The sequence below is a fragment of the Xiphias gladius genome, chromosome 4, assembly GCF_016859285.1.
Source record: "Xiphias gladius isolate SHS-SW01 ecotype Sanya breed wild chromosome 4, ASM1685928v1, whole genome shotgun sequence".
NCBI lineage: Eukaryota > Metazoa > Chordata > Actinopteri > Istiophoriformes > Xiphiidae > Xiphias > Xiphias gladius.
This window is the reverse complement of record NC_053403.1, coordinates 16,811,939-16,837,165: the sequence shown is the minus strand read 5'-3', so window position 1 is coordinate 16,837,165 and position 25,227 is coordinate 16,811,939. Positions and strand designations below refer to the sequence as shown.

At 39.5% G+C, this 25,227-nt stretch overlaps 1 protein-coding gene across 1 annotated transcript in view; it reads right to left on the bottom strand.

The window, feature by feature from the left end:
* Positions 1 to 11,975: 11,975 nt before the first annotated feature.
* LOC120789183 (MAM domain-containing glycosylphosphatidylinositol anchor protein 2-like) overlaps positions 11,976 to 25,227 on the bottom strand; it is a 164,588-nt gene continuing 151,336 nt past the window's right edge. Inside the window, exons 14-18 of the mRNA XM_040125747.1 lie at positions 25,049 to 25,204; positions 22,206 to 22,367; positions 15,487 to 15,617; positions 14,808 to 14,904; positions 11,976 to 13,188 (exon numbers count right to left, since the gene is read on the bottom strand). Coding sequence (XP_039981681.1) covers positions 13,100 to 13,188; positions 14,808 to 14,904; positions 15,487 to 15,617; positions 22,206 to 22,367; positions 25,049 to 25,204 — 635 coding nt within the window. The 3' untranslated portion in view covers positions 11,976 to 13,099. The remainder of the gene's footprint in view (positions 13,189 to 14,807; positions 14,905 to 15,486; positions 15,618 to 22,205; positions 22,368 to 25,048; positions 25,205 to 25,227) is intronic.

The following is a 25,227-nucleotide window of genomic DNA, read 5'->3' as shown; positions in this document are numbered from 1 at the left end:
TCAAAATTATTTTTCAAAACAATCTTCCAAGTAAAATGAGCTGTTTGTATCATAGCATCACTTGTTTTCATGCTTGCCCAAGAAGTGTAAATTGAAAATTATATCCAGGCTCAGTCTTATATTGTATGACCTCCTTTTGTTTAAAACGCATGTGACTTAATCGTACTGCGAAATACAGACGGGTGACAATTTAAAGGAAAAACCTACAAAATGAGTGGAGGAACAGGATGACGTCGCCCCTATCCATAGGGCACGAGGGGTCACTGAATGGTTTGATGAGAATGAAAATGACGTGAATCCTATGCTATGGCCTTCACAGTCACCAGATCTCAACCCAGCTGAACACCTATGGGGGATTTTGGACCGATGAGTTAGACATCGCTCTCCAACACCATCATCAAAACACCAAATGAGGGAATATTTTTAGAAGAATGGTGTCCATCCCTCAAGTAGAGTTCCAGAGACTTGTAGGCACATTGAAGTTGTTCTGGTGGCACATGGTGGACATTACCTTAGTAAGACACTTTATGTTGGTTATTCCCTTAATTTGTCACCTGTCTGTAGGTCATCCTTCAGTACCTTCACAACTTAAACTTGGCCACTTTCAAACAGAGTAGAATATTTTGCCGAAACAAATTTGAGACCATTTGATGTAACGCTATGAACAGGGCATTTGAAGTCTGTCTAAATTATAATTCTTGGGCTCATATTTAATGGTGCGACCGCTCATAAGAGCAGTGAGAACAGGAGAGTAGTGGGGGTGGATCCTCGTGGCATTGTGTAATCAGGACGTGGTGATGAGAAAAGGTCATTAGTGCTAATGCAACATTTTTTATAATATATGAGAAAGATGTCAGCGCTGATAGATGAGCCAAAGGTCACCTGTGTCATCATGCACATTCTGTCCTTTGGGGTGATGCAAAACAGATCTGATGACTGCCTTCCACACTCTCCACTTCATCAGAGAACAAGAGAGCGAACAGCTCATCTGGTGGGCGGATAAGAGCCTGGGTGGGGCTCGCTTGCTCACACGATGAACAACCTTGCCTGCAACCTTACTCATAATGTTAACTTACAGACTGAGATGGGAGACTGTTGCACATCAGTCAAGGGAGTCTGGCGAGTTTAACTTTCACTTATTTCTCGCTGACATGGAAGACATACAGGAGCAGATTGGTGCTCTTTTGATCTGTATCAGCAACTTTAACAGTAATGAAAAGCCTGTGTCCTCACACCCTGAGACGCTGCTTGGATAAACACACAATTCGTACTAAGCAAATGAATCACCTACTTGATATGCACAGGAGCAATAATCATTATCTAGCTAGCTCATAAGCATTATACTCATAGCCTACCAGTAAACAAAGCTTAAGAAATCACTTTTATCAATTAGCTCTTTGAGAAATGATCCAGAAAAAAATATTGTGAACGTGATGGACGTGATGTGGGAAAATGAAGAGTGGCATTATCTGCATTCTTATGCCTGACTAAGTCGTTGCTGAATCACTCAGCAAGGAAACTATACATTGAGAGGATAGGAAATGACAAAGACATCACTTTTTACAACTGTTGAAAGGAATATTTATTTCGAGAAGCAGAATTAGACATCTCGTTTAAATTGACTCATCAAAATCAGTAACATTAAAATGAATAAGAGTTAACAGATTTTTTTCTTTTCTCATCTAAAGAAATGTGCTCAACAACTATAAGAAACGTTCTCGTCTGTAGAAACGGGTCATGCTGTACTCACAAGGGGACCTACATGTGAAACCACCCCAGGAGCTAATCCATCTTATATATGAGACAGCATTACAATACAGAAATATAGGAGCTGTGATACAGGGTGACACTCATTGTCATCATAATTGAATTAGGCAGAAAAACAGATAATAATCACCAGTAGTTCAGAATCTCTTCATCTCTTGTTTAATCACCTGGAAGGATGAAACTGAAACAATGAGGCAGTATGCTTTGTGAAAGTGCTCTGGATCTGTCCTGCATTAGCAATGCAGAGCTCAGTACTGCAGTACAGCTGAAGTAATCCCCTTAGAGATGAAGCAAAAGTGCAGCACATGTGGAAAAGGTGACCACTGCTCTGTTTATAGACAGTGTTTGGTTCCCCTTTGTCTTCCCATCTAGTGGCCAAAATTCAAACCACATCTGATGTCTTCCTCCTATGATGTGCGCTCTTATCACACGACACAGATGTCTGAGCGGATGCCAGCAGGCTCAGGTCTGTGATGAGAATTCTTAGTTATGCGTGGTGGCACCCGGTGCGAGCTTTGGCTTCCGAAGGGCAGACAGATAAATTATTCAGCCTGAAGTTTTGCATCAACATGGCTCAGATGGCAGCACATGAGAGGGATTAATTTATGCAGCATCCATGAGAGGACAAGTAGATATCTCAAAGGCATGAATTGAGTGAGAGGTGCTCATATGTATGTGGAGAGGCAAATCACTGCTCATAATGGAAGAATTGCTAATTGCTAAGTTATTGTAGACTGTGACATCTTTGTATTCAAGAGATACAGCTGATGAAGAAAACAACAAAGCAATGGAGAATAAATGAGGAATGTTTTTGTATTGATAATGTGTCAACATTGCACTGGCCACAGATGTGGTCATCTCATGTTTGCCTGAGTGACTTTGACAAAGCTGGCATAACTGAATAGATATTGTTTGACTGATATTGGGAGCCCTGTCAGAGGAGGATTACCAGACCATTAGCATTCCATGACATTTTCCCGTCCATCCAGAAGGCAGTGGTGGCCCTGTAAACAAAGTGCTGTTGCGGTGCATAACAAGGAGAAAAGGGAATAAAATGTAATGTAAAATGCCATTGTTCAGTGGTTGAGATACCAGGTGCGCATTCTAATGCGGATCTACAGGGCAACCTCTGGCTGGGTGAAACAGAGGAGGGAGACGATAAGAGAGTGGACGAATGGGACATGCAGCAGGGTAATTGAAAGTGCTTGGGATTTTAAAGGCCAAATGCTACCAGGGGTTATCAGCTGCAGAAACAATCTGAATTTTTTATGGGAGTAACTTATTATCCAGAAAAACAGGAGGTTTGCCACGCTTCAAAGAGGGCATGCAGGATAAAACAAGATCATAAAGACCACAAGCAAAATTTAGAGTGCTGCTGATGTTGTGTTGTTTCGATTGTGTACTCAACACCTTTTTGAATAAATGTACTCCACTTACTATCAGCTGTTCCCTTCACAGTAATTGTCTGTGTAATGGAACAAACTCCATAATGTGGTGTGAATGTTGTTTTTTTTTCATGAATCTGCACACAGAAACAAAGATCACCACTTGGATATCAGTAAAGAGGCTTACATCATTGCTTATGTTACCATGCAGCGCAAAACAAACCTGAAAATAAAAGTGAGAGCTGCAGAATATGATATCATGTGTTTCTGACTGCCGATCACAGAGCTACAAATTCCCACAACAGCACTATGGCTGAGCTGAGCCAGCTCAACAATATTGCCATGTGAGGATGCTGCAAACACTCACACTCATGTATCCGAGCCTACACATCCTACACAAACACATACAGCCATAGCATTCTCCAAATCGGTGGGCAGCCTTAGGAAAGCCCGGGGGCTAAAGGGAGACCTATGACAAAATCTGCATCTCATACAACACTAAAACACTCTCCTGCTGTTCCCCTGGGAACAGCGGGAGAACACAACTGACAGAACACAACTGACATATTTCTCCACTCCTGGAAAAAAACAACAACTTGCCTTTCAGGAGTAGGGACACAGCTTGTCCTTGGGGAAAGCTGACTATTTGGTGGAGAGTACCTATTAGCCCCTACTGCAAGGCCTTACTGTGTGGGAGAAGCCAAAACAGTGTAAACAGATCATCCTGACATGCATTACTATATTTGTCGGTGTTGTATGAACAATCACTTTCAGCCCGGTCTCTCAATAACCTTTTAAAATCAATTTCAAATTTTGGGAAATACAAAAGAATGCTTATTCGCTTAGTTGCCAAGAGTTAGATGAATAAATCCATATCAGCCTCATGTTAGTGCATTAATAGCTATGAGACAATTAACCTGGCTTAGCATAAAGCCTGGAAACAGCTAGCCAGGGTCTTTAAATTAAAAGAGCAAAAAAATATCAAAATATCATAAGGAACATGAGCCCCTTTTAAAACAACAACTGCAACAACTATTTGTGTATTGATTAAACATATGAGAACAAATAACTAATTAATTAGTGAACTCAAAAGGTGCTGGTAACCGTATCTTTTAACTTTGGAAAGGGCCAGGCTAGCTGCCGACCACCTCCTGGTTCTAGTTCAATACTTATAGGGCCGATGTGTAAGTTTTTTCTGCTGCTGAAGCAGGTGGTGGTGGTGGTCACTTGCAAAGACCTTCAGCAATCGCTGCTTATAAGACAAGAGGTTAGATTATGTCCTTTAAGACGCATTAATCCTTCATCCTCTCATGTTGGACTGAGGGCAGACTGGTCACTACAGTGACTCACTATCGGAAAGTGAACGGGATGGGCCAGGTGGGCCAGGGCTAGCTGCTTAGCATGCAAAATTCAGCAGAAGACAATAAGTGATAGAAATAGAAATAGAAATATGTAGTGATAACAAAAACATATTGCCCCTTTAAAGAAATAATTATTTTACGATATTGTTTGTTGTTTTCTCTCTCAGAGTTAGATAAGGAGACTGATATCACACTTATTAGTGTATGGTAAATATGAAGCTACAGCCAGATGATGACTAGTTTAGCTTAGCATGAAGACTGGAAGCAGTCATCTCACTCTCGCCATGAAAGTGAATAATTTTTCAAAATGTTGGCCTACTCCTTTAAATGAAGCTACAGTATGTTATCTTAAAGGTGCCCTGTGGAGTTTACTTGCAAGCACAGTTTCTGTTTACATTCAGTGTTACAAAACAAAACACATTATGTTTATCCTTGAGGTTTAACAAACATGTTGAATGCATTCCCTTCCTCATAAAACATTTGCAAAGCTGATTTTTCTTGAAAGTTTGACACCTGCAATCTTTCAATCCATGCTGACCAGCCTGCAGTCTTCTTCACAGCCTTAGCTGATGCATTAGGGTGTTTGTTGACACACCACCACCACCTGTTGACAAATGGAATAGTGCGAAACCATTGGCAACATTGTAACATACCAATTCCCTGACCTTGTGGTTATTTTAAAATACAATAAAAAAAAGGTTTGGTCATTTTCTTGCATGTTTAGCATATCACAGAGGTGGACTGCTAAGGAAAAAAAAGAGGAAAATTAATTCAGGCTGTGTACATTAACTCGCTCAGGTTGCTACTCTATAAGCTTTCCTCAGTCAGGAAGCCCCTGCTGGCCAACCTTTGGATGACTTTCAAGTCCCTCAGCACACAATTGTTATTCCGCTGTATTTCCCTCAGATGTCCTTTTCTCACCACACTCACTCACAGGCTCTCAACTCTGAGAGGAAAGCAAGAATGCTAGCTCCTCAGAACAACCACAAAATGGGGAGTACTGTCAAAAGAACAATTTGCACAACACAAAAGCTTTTGTTTCCAGCCCTTTGAGTGGGAGACAGGTGGTCACTGTGGGAATAACTTGGCTTTCCCTTTGAAAAACTATGGGGACAGAGGTGTCAAGTACAGGCAAGCCACAGAAACAAGAAGAGGCTTTGTGTTTAAGCACTAAGCATATAATATTGTGTATGTTGTATTCTATTCTGTCCTATTCTGTTATACTTTATAATGTTCTGGTCTCATATTGTACTGGGGAGAATTTATTTGACACAGCAAATAAAATATTCCTTTTCTTTATTTTTTCATTAGTTGCAGGTATGGCACAAAAAAATGGGTGACAAATCCAAAGAAATACAGTGAAAAAGAAGCCTGATCATATATAAATATAGAGCACAAAACAGAGAAGAATGACAGGTCATCATTACAGGGTGTCAGCACAGAACAAGATAAATAACATCACTGAAACACAGCTTTCTAAACAACCTTGATATTACAGCATCAAATCTCATAATTTCCAAGGGTCTTTTCGTTGGGGGGGGGCTGTTTGTCATCCCACACGCAGTCAGCTGATGATAAATTACTGGACATGGAAAAAGGGAGTCTGTATACACATTGCTCCTGCCAAGCCTGTGATTCCTGATCAAAGCAGGCGAAAGAAAAAGAGAGGACAGACAGAGGAGGAAAGCCATTGAAAAGTATTGAGATTCACTCCAACACCAGAAGAAGTAAGGTACCAGGAGGTGGCAATTTTCCCACCGGTAAAATTACCAGCCTTTTCCAGTTATTTAGTTAGACTGCAGTCAGCCACTCACTACTTTGGCACCACTCACTACTGCCTAGCCTCTGTTTGAAAGTGAAAGAAATACAACACATTAAAATGGAAATTTTACTTTTGAAAAAAATTCAACACTGTGGTAAAGTTTAAGATATAATATAACAGACACTTTGTTCCTCTTTTTGTCCTTCATATAAACACTTTCACTGCCAAATTAATGACTGACAATTCTGCCGGTGCTGGTCATACCTAACAACAATGCTTTTCCCCCTTTTGGCACTCGTTGTCTTTGCTGAATCAATACCAAGAAAGCTGGGTAATTATAGTGATAAATAGGGCTACCAGCTGAAATTATATCATGCTAGTGGAACTGAATGGTTTTATGGGGGAGGTAAATGAGCGCTATGAATGGCACAATGTGACAAAGCCCTTCTTAGGTTGAACAGAAAATGAGACGTTTCCACTCAGAAAGAAATGTTGGGACTGTCCCTTTTAGAGACCCTTGAAGCACTAGATATTGAGCAGTTAAATACATGGTAAGAATAATAAACTACCATGTTATTACAGCTGTAACTGTGTATTAAAAATGTGAAAATTACAGCTGAATTTAATTAAAAACACCATTCAGGTAACTACATTACAGTTGGAAACTGTCTGAGTTTAGCAGCACAACTGTACAGGACTTTTTTTTAGCAAGATCTTTTCCACTTGTAATTTATAATATTATAAAGTATGCACTTCCTAGGAATTAAGGCTATAGTTTGTTTTAAATTACATTTTCTCACATACCAACTGGCCATGGTTCTGCTCACATGGGTAGTTTTAATCAAATTTACCAAAGAACCTGGGAAATTGTTTCGACATACTGCATGGTACAGCAATTAAGTTCAATCTACAGCTTGCACAAACTCTGACAGACCCCATCCTTAAATGCTACAGTACCTCCATTTTAATGGTATTGATGTAAACACTGGGTACATTCATGCACAACTGCATAATTCATTCGCGTATTCATCAATAAACAAAAGATATAACAGAACTTTTTAGAAGAATCTAATATGAAACAGAATTGAAAGCAAGTCCTTTGTTTCCTTGGCATTCCATATCCGACAACAAGTTATTTCCTTTTGTTTAATTAAGATTAATATTCACCATTTATGCTACAGAAAAGTAGCAAGGCAAATGTGTCATGTTTCAGTAAGCAAGGTGAAACTGCATTCGCAAAGGAATTGTTTATTATTTCTGTGTCTATACCTGGCACTGCAAACTATTTCCCTCCTCCCATCTACCAAATGGTTATTGCCTCTTCAATGCGATAAAGATCGACATGTGTTGTTTTTTTTCAGCAGCATTACACAAAAAAATGGCAATTTCTGGTGTAAACTGTGACTAGTACCATGTATAGCAATGCAATACAACTGACCAAAAACATCTTATTTTTACTGTTCATAGTCATTCATTGATGTCAAACAATAAATAACTATGTTTTGTCAGAAACATTTACGGTCAAGACATTTAACATTTCTAGAAAATGGTTATACAGTTAGATTTGGTGAAAAAGGCTCTGCTCTTTAAGTAGGAGGTTGAAGTGACTGAGGAGCTGCCGCAGCAAACAACAGTGGCATAACTGTATCAGCAGAGTAATAGTGAGAAGCATCAGGTTATATCATAATGGCAGCACTCTACACCTGCATGAACATGATTGGACGCTATTAGTCAGCTGAATAAGCCAGTGATTGAAAGGCAATAATAAAAAAGCTGATGCCAATCAGTTTATGCAATCAGTTTAGTGGTATGCCTGCACTAATGCTAAGCTCTGTTTGAGCAATGTAGTGTTTATTACTAGACAGTTGTATTAGAGTGCAGTACCTATAGTATACACATCCCCATTCTTAGAGACAAAATCTATAAATCTATAAAATAAATACAGACCTTTAAATTTCATGTGATTGTGAAAGGTTTACCAAGAAGAAAAGAGAAAAAAATATACTATCATTTTATTTTTGTAACCATCTGTTTAAAATTATGGCACTATCACCACAACTCTGAACTTTTACATGAATGTCAAACTTAAGTGGCTCCTGTGAGAAACATCTGATACTGTATGTGCTGGTGGGAAAAAACAACACACAAAAAATATCTTGGGCCCAGGTACAGTGATGTAAAAACAAAACCCTTGGCACATGTGGACATATTCAGCTCAAGCACCTTAATTAATCAGAAGCTAGAAAATACCTCAAACCCATTACCCCTGGTTAGTTTATTAACACTTTCCACCTTCCACAACCACAGAAACCTCTCATCATTAAAGTAAAGTCAATAAACAGTGTACGAAAGCAAACTGTCGCATAACACTGTTTACATATTCAAAAACTGTTAATCCTCTTCACTTCAACTTTGAAGTAGCTTTGAGGACTTTTATCAACAAATAGAGCAGAGCTGAGTCTAAGCCACTCACCAGGCTCACATCCCTCATACACAGAAAGGGCAGAGGCTGACATAGGGTGTGTGAATTGCACAGAAATGGAAATCAAGGATATGGTGAAAGCTGTAAGAGCATGAAAACAAATAATGATTCCTTTTTCTGTCCAACTTCATTTGCTGATCTGGGAAAGTTAGACGATATTTCCTTCACACAGATGAAAATTTTTCAGATAATGTATGAATGTACCCAGTATTTAATAATATACACCACAAAACTATGATAAAAATTAGTTCTGTCATAGTTTTAGAAAGGCTAATGTTGATATAATTTCAACATACACAAAACAATTTTACAGTATCTTGACTGACAGGGAACACACAGAAGTTTTGCATATTTTTAAATAAAGCTGTTATTTTGAAGCAGTAATTTGTGTTTTGTGACCTGTTAATTAGTGCGCTTTAGAGGTGCTGGTAGGTGTATTTTTGAACTTTGGAGAAAGCCAAGCTAGCTGAAAACCCCGTCCTGGTTCCAGCTCAGTAGCCTACTAATACTAATTCCCAGGAATAGTTTGACATTTAGAGAAATACACTTATTCACTTACTTTTCTAGAGTTAGATAAGAATATCAATATCACTTTTACATCTGTACATTTAATATGAAGCTACCAATAGCCAGTTAGCCTAGCTTAGCACAAAGAATGAAAGCATGGGAAACAGCTAGTGTAGCTCTGTGATTGGCAATCAGAAACACATGATGTCCGAAGATAACAAAATCAGCCTGCCAGCACCTATAAAGCTCATAAATGAACATGTTATTATCGTTTGTTTAATTTGTATGAAAAAATGTTTCAGGAATTTGCGGTTTTACAGGGGTTTTGTGCCAAACTATTTCTTGCGTGGGAGCAGTGACTTCCCAACATCTCCACTAGTTATCTGGCAACATGCATAAAATGCAACTTGTTGTTTTTAACTGTTTGGTTTTTGTACAGATTAAACAGAAGAGATACAGTAAAATGTGTTAACTATTGATCTTTGGAGGTGCTGGTATGTGGATTTTTTTGTCAGACAGAGCCACGCTAGATGTTTCCCTCTGTTTCCAGTCTTTGTGCTAAGCTAAGCTAACAATTTCCTGGTTGTAGCCTCATATTTAACGGACAGATAAGCGAATTATACTGATCTTGTCATCTAACTCTTGGCAAGAACAAGTGCATTTCCCAAAATGTTACAATATCTCTTTAAACCATTGACAGCAATGCCAAAATAATAGCAAAGATGTTCTTTTATGTAAATAAAGCTGTAATTTATAATCATTCATGTAGCTACTATCATATGCTGATTTTCTGTTCTCCTCATGAATTGACCAGTTGCTCAGGGTGGCTGTAAAAGGAACAGTTACCAAAATATCTTAAGAAACTCATACCCATTATTAGTAACAGTGACAACTACATGGGTCATTTTGGCACTTTTCATTACCTACTATACCACAGGAGGATATAGTGACTAGCTAATGGATATTTTATCTGAGCTTATATTTTTGGAAATTGAGTCAAAGTCTGTAACAAAGTCAGATGAACTTCCCGTTCTTGACGTGGCGAAAACAACCTATGAAAGTTCTCATCATCAAAAGCACGCAAAAATCATATGTTTTAGTAAAACATTACATCTAGTAAGAGTGTATGAAAACAACTCTCCCCAGAATTCCATTTACATTCATTGTGATCTGGGCATTATGGAAATAAAAACACAGAAATAAAAATGTCTGAAATTATCTACAAAAAACGAAAAAAAAAAACTCGAAATGGATAGCATATTATACCTGTGAGTATGTCTCTGTAATAACATCATACAGACCATAATGATATTGTAAGGATGCCCTGAAATGTTCATCATTCTGCTCTGTTTTGCTTAGCATATTTATTTTCTTTACATGTATCAGTTTCTTATCACACCTACTGTACACAGCTTTATGCTCACACATGTACACGACCCACTCAGACTAACCCAGGCTTCTGCTGAAGAGGCTACATATGCTGAACAGCCACAACACCAAGAACCTTTACCCAGTCGGCATTCATGAAGATTTCATTTATACTCTTGACTGGGTTGTGTTCTCCAGCATTTTGGTTGCACTATAAATATGAATGTAACAAGTAAAAAATGATCAATTTGCCGTTAAACACGGACTTGTTTCAGAGTGTTGATAAGCCTGAATTTGTGGAAGTAGGTCACGTATGTGTAGAGAAATAAAAAATGGATTTTATAAGTTGAGACCTTGAACTGTATGTTGTGCTTCCTGTACTCCAACATAAAACATTTATCATAAACCTTTGAATAGAGCTTCTTTAACATTTACAAGTTATACAGTTATCAAATTGGTTTACTTCTTATGCTTCCATCAGCTTTGATACTTCAGCAATGCAAAGGGAGACAACAAGAAGAGAAAGGAAGTTAAGTCATCTTCAACAGAAAAAATAAGAAACAAGACACAAGTCCTCAAAACATTTGTCATAACCAACAATGAACGGAATTTTTCATTTTCTTATTTTCTCTTTTTTACAACATATTTTTTTTAAAAACCCCGCTGGTTAAGGTTATGGTCTCAGGTAGATCTTCCACAGTCAATCTTCACAGTTTGTGTAAAAGCAGAGAAACATTCTCGCTAGAGTAATAAAATATCATGACTATTATTATGGTCATTATTATCTTTTATTCTCATATTGTTCCATATAAATGGTGGAGGACAAGGGTGAGGCGAATCACCCTTTAGAGCCTGCAGTCCCAAGGTTCCTACTCTCCTCCCTGTACAATGCAATGTTTTATTCAGCAGTTGTTCTTTTCTTTGTTAAAAAATGCTCACCTGCAAGGAAGGAGAATTATGGGAAGAGAGAGTGGGAAATTCATTCGACAAAGTGTCTTTATCCTCCTGTATGATCTTAAACTGTCTTTCTGTAGAAAAAGATCCAGAGCCTCAATTTCACTGTTGTCGCTGTTTTTATCCAAATTGTTTCCAGACCTGTGCTCGGGGTCTGTCAGCGCTGCCTGGTCGGCTGCCCTCACATTGAACTACGCACAGGCATAGGCATAGACTTAGGCGTATGCACACACACACACCCACACACCACACACACACACACACACACACACACACACACACACACACACACACACACACACACACACACACACACACACACACACACACACACACACACACACACACAGGCAACTGTTCCGTCAGGAGTAAACTCCAGGTGTTGCACAAACCCCCATACTCCCTCTGAACATGCATGCCCTTCCATCAGCACTTGTGGGGCAAAAGAAACATGTAGAAAATAGCCCATCAGAGGAAACATGAACGGAGATGTGTTCGATGTTGACTAACACCCAGGCTCACGATTCGGTTTGTAATCTGAAGGCACTTTGTTTCATGGCAGAAAGTAAAGTGGCTTCTGTTCCACAGACGGACCACTGACTGAATATTCGAGTCAGGCCTCATTAATCGGACCTTTCTCTACTCTCTGCCTGTTCCTCCTCTCCCTTCACTCTTCCTCCGTTTAACATCCCTCCTCTCTGCCCTCTTTCCACCTCTTCCTCTCATTCCAGCTTATAAGCTTCAACTTTTTTCTGCCCTCCAGTCCAGCTGTCTACAACTCCGCTCATTCTTCTGCATTTATTGTTCTGCCACCGTACTGTCGGTTGGCCACTTGGATTTGTGAGCACAGTGTTAAAAGATACATAGGCAGCTACAGGGGAGTAAGCAGACAGAACTAAATGTTGCCAGAATCCTTGTTTTTCTACAGTACAGCACCAAGCAGATAAAGAAACGACAAGGTGTGATGTGAGGTTGGGCTAGCGTGGAAAACAAGTGTTGGTGACTGGCATCTGGTGCAAGAAAATGAAGATAAAGATACACAGAGAAAGGTCTGATTCCATGTATTTTTAAGCAGGGAAATGTAATTTCCTCTTCAAATGGTCAGCAGTGTCTATATTCCGCCGCCTTCCAAAGATATTTTCATAACTTGATAAAATTGTTCTTGTGCTTTACAAACTGTCCTCCCTTGACGCTTATGAACTCTATCACCAAAGTCCAGGCTTACTCTTCGCCCACCTGTCTTTGTGCTCGTAAAGACGTCCCGAGTCCTGCACCGAGGAGTGTTTTCTGTAAAAGAGGTCTCTTTAAAAAATTAGCGAATCTTCTTTATTACTTTTTGTGTAACTTTTTTATCACTATTTTTTCTCTCTTTTATTAATTTCCGTCTCTCCGTTGTCCGTCAGGGGACCCCAGCTGCTTTCAGGATGCATGAATCTTTGGTGATTGGATGCCGAGGGTATAGCTCACAGACGGTGGGTCTGAATATTCGCCTCTGAGATGACGGAGAGAAGGGTCACCTCTGACCCTCTAGGAGGGTCATCACCAAGGTGATGCATAGCAGCCATATATGGGAGGATGTGGACGGAGCCTTGGAGCTGAGATCTAAATAGATTTAAAAAAAAACAAAACAATGGTAGCTGCTGTTATTACATACACCAAAAAGCAAAACACAAAAATTCCTTCTAACTCAAAAGCAGAACACATGGACATAAAACAAGCCATGTGCATTTGAAAGAACAGTCCCCCATTTTGGCAAATTAACTTTCTTGCCAAGAGGTGATGACAAGATTGACACCACTTTCATGTATGTACCATAAATATGAAGATACAGCCAGTAGCCGATTAGTTTAGCTTAAAGTCTCCAAACTGGGGAAACAGCTTGTCTGGCTCTGGTGAAGAAACAAAAACCCAAGTGTAAAAATGACAACTTGTGGTTTTATAGGAGATTTTGTGCAGACCTGGTAAAATGACTTCCTTGCCTTCCTTGCCCCTTGAGTCTCTGCTGGTTGCCTGTCACCTTATGGTGATGACAAGACTCCTGGCATAACTGCACCCAGGCAATAATTACTCCAGCACACAACCCCCCTTAAAACCACAAAGTGTCATTTTTACACTTTGATTTTTGTACAAATTAAACAAACAAGATATAAAGAATTAATTAGTGAGCTTAAGGGGTACTGATTTTACAGAATTTCTTACCTTTGGACAGAGCCAGAATAGCTGTTGCCCCCTGCTTTCAGTCTTTATGCTAAGCTAAGCTAACTGTCTCCTTGCTCCAATTTCATATTTAATGGATAGACATTACAGTGGTATTGATCCTCCCATTAAACTCTCAGCAATAAAATGAATAATCAACATTTCCCAAAATGTTGAACTATTGCTTTAAGGCACAACTAACCTGTATGACCCGATCCCTAAGGTATCTTCCCTGAACCATTCTTCTTAAGTAACATCTTCAGTCGGCAGGCACGTCAGATCAGCCCTCATGAGATATTCCTCAATTTTTCCCTCTTACATTACATAAAGTCATGTAAGATTCATTGCGTGAGATTGAATTGTATAATTCACAACATTACTCTGTCCTCAGCCTTGGAGACCACTCTTATAACTCCAAATGAATTAATGCTGTCGCTTTGAATCATAATGGATCCAAATGAAAAATAACTTGAATAATAATCTTGCAGTAATAAAAAGAATACATTTTGCAGACCAAGATCACTGACTCTGATTCTCTTTTAGATGCTTGGTTATTTTCCGCTAATGGCCTGAAATATGAAAATAGTTTACCCTGATTCGTCTAAGATATATTAAAGGGATGTCTAAGTTTGAGAAGCCTCTAAAAATAATGTTCCTCTTATCATAAATAACATGAATTAAATTCAAAAGGAACAGCGTTTGTCTGCCCAACAATATCACCAAGTCAATTGCAGGCCATTTTCTGTGTTCTGTTTTCTGTTTTTACCTTCTGTTTGTTCCTACAGTGCAATTACAGTGCTCCACTCAGCCAGCGTGGCTATAATTCATGTGATTACAACACTGTTGCTATGACAACCGTGTGAGATGGTTCCCCATGAGATGGTAGTTCAATGCTGGCAACTGTCTAAGATTAGATTCCCTCTAGTAAATCACAACCTTGTCCAGCGAGGTACAGTGAGAACCTAGAGCTCAGATGAGAGCGACAGAAGAGGGGATGCAGGAGGTGGATATGTGATGCTACTCACTGGGCGGTGGGTCTCGACATTCCCCTTCCTCCAGCTTGACGTCATCGATGGCGATGTCTCCCTCGATGCCTGGTCCCCGGATACCTTCCAGTACCACCTAAAGAGAGAAAAACAAGTTTGTTTGTTTATTTTTTTGTCTGTTACAGCCTTGATAGACTACTAAAACAAGAAAATTATCAGCACTGCAAGATAAAATCTAAAAGTAAGTACACAGTGTCATTTAGCTAAATCGCGCCTTATAAGAATAACAGCAGGTGGCAAGTGTTTGTTTCAGTTTTTACTGTTACAAAATTTAAAACTAAAAAAGCTTGTGGTGTTAGAACAGTTAGAAGTGAGAGTGGTAACAAGAAAAAAGACAGAAAGGCAGCCGAAACTATAATTACTTTCCACAACTGCAACCGTAAAAATGATGGAGAATATTGCAGTTTCTATATTCGCTACTCACAAAGATTAGGCTTCCTGATGGCAAAGTGTGAGTGATATTACTTTCTCAATGGCAAACAATGTCTATGGATCCTGTCTACTTCTCTGCTTAATATCGAACTTGTGAAGTGCTACATCAATATGCAGCCCCCAAGGAAAGTAATACTTCACCATACAAACACAGACAGAGAGGAAAATAAAGGGCAACAAAGGGAATGCGGCTGTGTATTGGAATGATTACGTTTTTTGGTCTCACCTGGAAGGACGCTGTCGGATGGATGCTTACTTTGGCCTGCTTCCAGCGGTCACCTTGGTTACCACTTAGTGACCACACGGGGCCCTCGGAGGTCGTTTGGCCCTTCTGCTTTAGGAAGGCGTTCAGTGTTCCTGCATGAAGAGGAGAGACTTATACAGGTCAGTGCGCACACGCACACACAGACACACACACACTAACGTGTTTCCAATAAATATATAAATGTCTTGCAATATTTATATATGAATCTAACTCAGTTGTTTCAAACCCTGAGCTGCGGACTTGTACCAAGCCATGGAACATTTGCTACTGAACACAAAGCTTCATAATAATTGTAGACTGATCAGCCACAGCATTAAAACCAGTTACCAGTTTTAATGTTGTGACTGATCGGTGTGTGCTGATATTTTTGTGGTACTTACCTTAAACTCGGTGCCCTCATTCCTTCCTCTTTCTTCCCTGCTGCGCTCCCAACAACAATACACTTATATTTAACTAAAGCAGGTCGTAGAACTGAGAGGTGGTAACCAGTCTTTCGTCACCTTACTCTATAAATGACATGTAATACTCTGGACCAGTCCTAATTGCGTGCTGACATGTTACTTGTAAAGCAATATTTTTGCATTCGTTTTAAGCAGATGAAGGAGCCCTTTTCCTCCATGGTTCACACCAAATAATTCAGGGCATTTACTTGATTAGGTTCTTTGTTTACAAGTAAACACTTGCACTTCCTGCAGTTGTTTTCATCATCATCATCATACTGTTGTTCACATGGGATTTTCAAGTGTTTAAGCTTAGTTTTGCAGTTTCTCTGGCTGAGGTTTGGGTCAGTAGGTCAGCTGTTCTTTGTTGAATAGTTTAACGGAGGAGTGACAGACACACATTGATACATCAGTGTGAGTGTTGCCGAGGGGTCGACTTTTGTTTTTTATTTCGATTTTAAACAACAGGGAAATACAGACAGAATCATTTTGCTTTTACTTTTATGCTTGCCCACTCCTTCTCTTGTTGGACTGTTTTTTTTAAAAACTCACATTAAGGCTTACTTGCTGCTGACTGCAGAATGACTTAATTAATATAAGATACCACGTATAGTAGGGGGGATTCCATTGTGAATTCCAGGGTAAAAGTAAGATTGGATTTTAATTATAATATTCACCTCTGTCTCCCGAATTTCAAATTTATGCACTGTATTCTTCTTCATTCGGAGCAGAGCCAACCAGTAGTAAAGGTTAAACTCAGGTCATATGAATTGATACATTTATTAAACTGGGATTCTGTAAGTGATGATAAATTATTAACTAGCTCATAATAATCCGAATTAATTATCACTAATGGGAAATGCGTGATGAAAATTTTTGGTGAGTATAAATACTTGATGAGAACAGGTCTTTCTAATTTCTGCCCAGTCCAGCTTCCTTTGCATCTCACCTGCACTTCCACTAAAGCTGCACAGGAGAAACTAGTGGATGTCACTGTTGAAACTAACTGTACATTTGAATATGCAATATGACAGACCCATTTCAGCAGAATTCATATAAAACTCTTACACTGACACACAAATACTGTCTTGTATTGGGACAGAATAGACTATAGACCAGGTCTGAAATGAGGACTCTCCTCTTGTCTGGCCCTAGGCTTTAATATAAAACTGTCAGATGATGACACTGAATGCAACCACTTTACCCTCCTCTCCAAACACACCGGTTGTGTTATTTTTTTATGTGCCATAAAGCGAGACTGTGTGTGTGAGAGAGAACACTCCTTTAGCAGTCGGCCAGAGGGTGCAGCATCCAGAGACCCAAATCAGCTTATTGACTCTGACACCACAGTGAAGCTCAGTAGGAACACTCCTCTGATGTCAAGTGAATTTCACAAGTATAGAAAGCAGCACCTTAGTGTTGACACAACTGATGAGCAAAAACAGCAGCATCTAGGGCTGCAACCTTGCTTTTGATGACTCTTTGCCTCAGCGAGGTGCCTCATTATTGTACAGCCCCCCTTCAAAAAAACATCTCTTTGACGAAACGAGGGAAAGCTATACTGCATGTCCCTGTTGGTATTCTCTCATCAGCACAGTATAGACTTTCCCCGATGACAGCACAATCTCCAGTGAGAGATGAGCTCTTGTACAGAACATGACCTGCGGTTTCATCTATCGTTGAAGTGTTTAGGATGTAGGAGGATTCTTGCTGAGCTGGCTGGCTTACATTTTCTTTGAACTCATTGTGATGTAGGTGGTTATGTCAGTGTCATCACATCCTGAGCAATGGCATATGCTGTGTATTCTTTGGAGTACCATTTTTTTTTTTATAGAAATACCTGTGGCAGTCACTTGTAAAATTTAAAAAGATCTGAAAGGAAAAAGATGATCTTGAGAAAAGTGAGAAATATTGTAGCTCCTGGAAATTTTCAATTATGTAGTGAGGACTAGAGAGAGGGGGATTGAGGTGCAGTACCACCCTCCTTGCTAATCAAAGGATGACTCCATTGCTTCTCAGAAGGTCAGGCTTAAAACAGACTTGCTTGGTGTGCTTTGCTGGAGACTTAATCCTATAAACAAATGCGACACGGGCTCCAAAGGCAAACTTTGATGTGCGCTTCAGTAATTAAGTGTGACCTTGTCTCAGGTACCTACCCGCTAGCTAACTACGGAGGAGTTTCTTTGAGCCTGTGCCACTGTTTTCATCAGTGTGTAGGCGAGACTCCTTATCGACTAATTCTGGCCTTTAGCGCTACCATGCCACAACCCGACTGTGACTCACCTCAACAGCACAGTCCCAAAGAGCATCAAACTCCCAGCATTTCAAGATGGAGCTGTTCCACATCTGATGTCTCTGAATTTGAACCTTCTGAACACCTTCAACTACTTAAAATAACAAAGTTTTATGCGATGAGAAAAAATTTAAAGTATATAGGAACATACACTACTTGGACCATTTGTCATAAGCATTCATTCTCTCGGGGTAGAAAATATCACAAGCCAACATCCCTGAGCTCAGGGGCAAATTTCTCTCATGGCTGGAGAAGCAGAATACTAAATGGAGCGTAGCTAGAGGATCCGAGCAGGGTTTCAAGTCCTTGACATTTAGCCCATTCATCATAACACGCCACAGTCTGGGCATGGGCTTCACCACAGACGGGGAGGGCAGGGAAGAGCGAGTCTGGCTGGCGATCAATTTGAGCAAATTGGAAATGTCATGGCCTACTCAATCTCGGCAGGGAGCCGGAGGAGCTCTCATCATCCCGCTGAGTCGCCCTCCAAAACCTCTATGCTTACAATCTCTCCACCTCTCCAGATGTTTGGTCCGCCCCTCCCCCCACCTGGACACTTCCACTTAGCCTTTCCACTGAGGACAGCTGAAAAGTAGCCTGGCTAAATTTCAGCCCTTATGGTGTCCTGTTGACTTGGTGTTAAGCATAAAGGGTCAGTTCACCGATATCATAAAAAGCAGAGTTTCCCAGTTATCCCTTGTGCTTTTTAGCTGTGCAGATATTTTTGCAGCATTTTTAGGATATTTGCTCTTGAGTTATCTGCCACAACCTAAATACAATGAAGGTGAATTAAATTTTTGTTTTTGGTAACCCAAGTAGAGAAAGAAAATCCATTTTATCATTTACATTTTCCAGAAACAGTGTTCTGGTTACTTATAATTATCAAAGCATTCAAAGTATATATTCAACATATTCACAATGGCATTTGTTGATTACACTGAATAACCAGGAAAGCTCACTAAGTGTATGTCAGTGGTTTAATTTATCAAAAAATAAAATGTAATGCTGCATAAAAATTCTCACTGATAAAGTAAGAAAATTCCAAAATACTTATTTAGGTTGCAGTTTATATCCAAATGAGAAAAATAGTCTATTACTCAATGGAATGATCTGTAAGCCTACTTACAGTATATTATTAATACAAATAAGAGTCATTAAACAAATTTCAAAGGGAATGAAAAAGTTGTAATGACAAAAGAAAATATAGCTTACAAAAATATATAAGCCAGTTCGCTAAAAACAAGAGAGAGAAAGAAGAGGAGAGAAAAGCTGAGTGGGTTGGAATTGGAGCAGCAGGTCCAGCAGAAGCTCAGAGTGGAGCAGGTGGAGGGTGGGGAAAGCACGGATACCATCGATGTCTCACTACAATACTGAGGTAATTGCAGCCAAATGCTCACTATAAACATATTATCAAAAGAGAGAAGAGTGTAGTTGGCAGTAGTTGTAGTGATCTCACAGTTTACGGAATGTCAAGTTCAAGTTTAATGAGCAAAAAAATGCAACTACTTGTCCCCTCCTTGTGTTTAATCACTATCAGCGCTCTCCTTTTCTTTCTTCACTGTTTTTTTAATCAATTTTTTATTTGTGTATTTGTTTTTTGTGAACTAAAACATACTTTATTTTTGGTAAAGTAGTATTTTTAGTTGAGTGGATATTTTAGTGATGAATTCTCTCTTTGTCTGGTGTAACTGATTTCCTTTTGAAAGGCCCTGAAAACATATTCTACAGCATTTTCTCAACCAGCTTCTCACTATCAGGGATGGGTCCTACATGAACACAAACAATCTGCCAAAATTTGAACAGTTTTGGTTATTTGAAATGAGAGGTTTCTTTATTTTTTGTTGCATCTGTGCTCTTTTCACTGGTTTGAAGTGAGTGTAATATTTCATGTCACATACTTGCACCAATGAGATTTTAGCAATTTTTGAACGAGAATCAGATGACAGTTGGAGGGCTGTTTGGTCACTGTCAGTCAAATCTGATCAAACCACAGACCTTGTGAAGCTGATTATCTGAGTTTTTGAGAGTTAAGCTCTAAATAAAACAATGCTTATGGTTTTTTTTCATCCTAAACTTTAACTTTGATTGTTTGCTTATTTTGCCATGAACATTGGATTTGAACCTGCGTCTTCCATGGCTTTAAAGCTCCTATGTGTAGCATTTGAAAATTGCAGACTTTGGCTTGTCCTTGTGGTACAAAAAGACATGGTTGCAGACAGCATGGTATGCTTCTCACTTTGCATGTCAACCCCAAATGCCACACAAACTGCTTCAAGGCTGCTGTGCCTATAATGTCCACAGTTGCTTCGCATGTTAACGGATCACTGAGGATGAGTCACTGGGTCTTTTTAAAGGCACAAATGTCAAAGGTGAAGGTCCATAACACAACACACCTTTGTCTAAGAGAGATGCCCCTGGTGGGCTTGGTCAATAACAAGTAATAAACAGTCCAAAATATGACTCAACAATACACAATGGCGCAGTGAGCTAAGACACATTTGTGCTGGACTTTTGATTACTGGAAAAAAATTTGTCCAGTTCCAAATACAACAACACAATGAATGCCTCAATGCCGGAGCTGACCAAAGTTCTTAAACCTTTGGGTTGCCTGAAAGCTGACAGGATCATGTAAAATAGGACAAACCTTGTTTTAATAAAATCTAAAATCCCCTTTTTCAGTTATTGTAAATTATTTCTATAGTGCTTTGATTGCACACATCAGCTTGTTTTCTAACAAACTGCTCTCATACCTTAACAGCATTCAGACCTCAAGGTACCAAGATGACCCTGCAAACCCACCTAGAGGTGCCCCTCACCTGCATTATGGACCTGTGCAGTAGCTAATGATACAGGGTGCAGCCGAGACAGAGAAATCATTTCTAGTGGCCCTCAACATAGTGTGAGCCTGCTGTTTTTGTACTCAAGATCCAATCTTCTTCGCCACTCCCAAATTCAACAAACACACACAAACATGTACTCAGAGCAGAGTGTTTGTGGTTGGTTGATTGGATCCCTGATGAAGGAAGCCTAAGAGTAAGATGTAAGCCACAGAGTGCTCCTTCAGACACTCTGCCATGTTCAAATAGGAATACAAGTTTGATATCTACATTCAGAGAGGAATGTAAGAGCCAATGCCCAGGATTTGTGTACACACCTTTGTAGGGGTTTGCTGCAAAAATGAGATATATTTTGCTTGAAACATCTGACGGCTGCACTTACAAAATTTTAGCATGAAAGCACAAAGCTCCCCACCGCACCCGCCAATGGGAACAAACTCTCTGGAAATGACTGAAATTTTGTTGCTTACAGGAAAAAGTGCTGCTGCTTTTTCTTTTTTTCCGCAGCGTAACTCCTGTGTTTCCTGTGTCACAAAAACCATTGTTTCTCACACACACACACACACACACACACACACACACACACACACACACACACACACACACACACACACACACACACACACACACACACACACACACATAAACACACACAAACACACACACAAAAGAAAACCCACTGGGAGACATGGAGGTGGCGGACAGCAATTTCAAGAATCTCATCTTTCAGTTTATATTTCAAAGCCACTGTGATTTCCCACTGATGCTTGATGATGGACTTTTTTGGTAAATACAATTAGTTGCGGTGTTTCCTCATTGACTGTTTGGCTCTGCACAGATAAGAACACATCCCCTTCATTTAAGAGAGAATTGCCAAAGCAATTTGAGTTTCACTTGAGGATGCTTTTGCAGCTTAAGCAACCAAAAGCACAGAACAGTGACAGATTCTTTAAAGAATCAGAGTAATTATTCATTCTTCAGCTATTTCCCTGAAGTCCTGAGCAATGAATTTAATTAAGAGGATTCTTTGTACAGATCACTTCAAACAGCAACACAGATGTTTGTTATTACAAGTTGAGGACAATGAAGCATATGAGGAATGTATCTTACCTATGTGTTTTCCATACATGTGGTAGAAGAAGCCGAAGCAGTAGGCAGGTGGGTTGGTGATACCGTAAGGGTTTTTCGGTGCTACGTTGAAAAATGGACTTACAAGCCGTGCTTGGTCCCCTTCCTTCCGTGGTCTTGATGTCTCGATGTACATGTAGAAACCTTGGACACATGTAGTGATCAGGTATATATACAGGAAGCTACCGCAAGCAAGATTTACTCTTCATATATCACACCTAAAATATAACAAACTATTCAGATTCTGGAAGATGCAACTTCCTGTACCTTCAGCTGCAATACTTTTTCAGGAAGACATTTAAATTATAATTCTGGTTCATTACAAGTTTTGACTTATCTTGTACTTTTGGACAACATTTTTATCAGTTTTGGTAACAGTGCACTCACAAAGTCAAGAAATATGAGCGGTCTAAACCACTTTATTTGGAGGTAAAACCGAAGGTGAATGCACACCCTGATTTGGTAATAATCCATCATTGCACATTAAGAAAAGTGTGCGCAAAGGTTAAAAGGACAGTTTGGGCAACAGTTTTTTCCATTGCCACATACCCACATACCCAGATACTGGCAATTAACCTGCTTATTACCTATGTGACAAATGGCCAAAATTACAAAAACAAGAACCAAGTTACAATAAATAAAAATAATCATCTAAGCTTATTACCTAACAAAAATGTCTAATGTAAATACTTATTATGCAGTTAAGCGCATACAACTGAATATGCCTTATGGATATCTTTTAGGACGTCAGACAAAGTCCTTGTGCCTCGCTGGGAAACTGCACAAGCAGTGGACACACCCTGGAAAATAAGAAAGTTTTTTCCAGGCAGTGCTCAGAATCTCATTACTACTTTCTCACTGCCTTCTGATAGACCAACAATTTTTCTGTCACTGTAAACACTGGGAAAAAGTGGGGCGCCCTTGGTCATGCTCAGCTGCTTTTTCAGCAAGTCTGTGATAGGATGATGGGAATGAAACCTTCCATATCAAAGATAAGGAACAGGGCTTTTTATGAGGGACAGTTCTCCTTTAACTAATAGCAATAACCAGGGGCAAATTGAAACGATAACAATGGGGTTACATTTATGCTACCTCAGTCTGACAGTCGTGGACTGCAGGGGTGATGGCAGTGAGTCAAACAGTCCTCTGATTGTGTCTGAGCCACATAATCTGAAACCTATCTCTACCCTGCCACAGGCACAGGGAAGGCAGCTAGTGAGTGGCTCCACGCCCCTCCAGCCAAAATCAAATGGAATATCTCCCTCGGTTGAATCTCATATTAGATAATTATACGCAAAGAGGAATGGGGCTGGTAATGAAATGCTGGACATTTTGAAACCATTAGGTGATTAAAGCCAATGCATTATTTACTACTTCAGCTGCTGCTGGTGCCACAGCACCATGATAGGCATTTATATTCCACCACAGATAACTTCCATCACAGGATTTTATATGAATCCTCTGATGGATTTCTACAAATCCAATTTTGTTAATTCTGTATTTAGGTTCTTGGATATGAAATACCTGAGCATGTAAGTAACATACTGAATACTAAATACAATACAGATTTCTCTGGTTTAGGCACCCATGGAAACGGCAGCAGAGACTCAGTTACAAGCTTATCTTGAAAATAAATGGTCGAGTCTGCTCATTGTTAGATTGTGCTGCATCAAGCAGCTGGTGACACAATGAGTGCGGCTGAAATAATCTATTATGCAGTTGGGAACACTTGAATATTTCCAACTTATTTCAACATTTCAAAAAGTTGCACATTTAGTGGCATGTTTACAAATAAAGGTACAACATAATCGACACGCAATATTGTTAATTTTATATCTAGCCAAGTCATTTAGCAATAACATGATCAAACTGTTTGCCTGTGCACTGTGGGAATTCCTGTATTCATGCATGGATTACATTTCAAATAACAGAGTGGTGTCCATTTAAATGTGTGCATTCAACCAACTTATTTCCAATCCAATGAGCAGGTGCAGTGTTTTCAAAGTTACGATGACAGCTGGCAAAAATAATCGCTTACATTTACATTAACTGTTTTTTTCCTATTGGTGCATAATTTTGCAATATAATTGTTCAGCTATATAGAGAAATCCCCAGCTGAGAAATGTAATTGGGCAATTTGCTCACTGGTTGGTGACTATTGAGATTTTTGTTGATTTGTATCTAATTTGCTATTTTATGAACTGGTATATTACATATATCTATGTATCTATTCTCCATACATACATATTCATGCTCAGTGTCATGGGAAGCTGAAGTCTATTCCAGTTTGTGTTGAGAAAAAGCAGGGACCAGGTGTTACACATAGACAAACCTATTCACACTTGTACAATTGGTAATTTAGAGTTTCCAATTCAATTCCATCTCATTTGACATATGACTGGACTTTTGTAAACACAGGTGCTAAGGAATGATTTGTACCTGGTGCTACTGCATATCAATAAATCAAGCAATCACCTGATGAACCACCCACGGAATCAATCAGCTGACTCACCACTCAGCCTCTGTTGCTGCATGTGTCAAGCTTTCTGTTCTAGCCCCACACATATGCAGTTTACAGGTATAACAGAGGTAGATTTACCACTCGAAATTTTTAGTAATTTTTGAAACAGTATGTGACTGATTTTTGACAGAAGCCAACAAAAGCAGAGTCTTCATTCTTAGCCAACGACCATCAATTTTGTTTGTAACGACAAGCTGCTTGACATTGGAACTTATGCTTTTTTTAAAACAGTAGCTACATTATGATTGGACAATCAGGGGAGGGGTTTAAGTGAATTGTAAATGAGACTTTTAGGAATACCTACCCTGCTTGGAACCACTGCGATCCCCACTAGGCCCGGTGTTGGGTGTATACTTGGTGTCACGGGTAGCAGCACTATGCCGTGTCCAATCAAAGTCATCGTTCTTATCCTGGGTGAACATGCAGATGGGTTCCTCCTCAAAGCTGCAGTGGAATTCTCCTAGTGAGTGACAGAGCAGAACT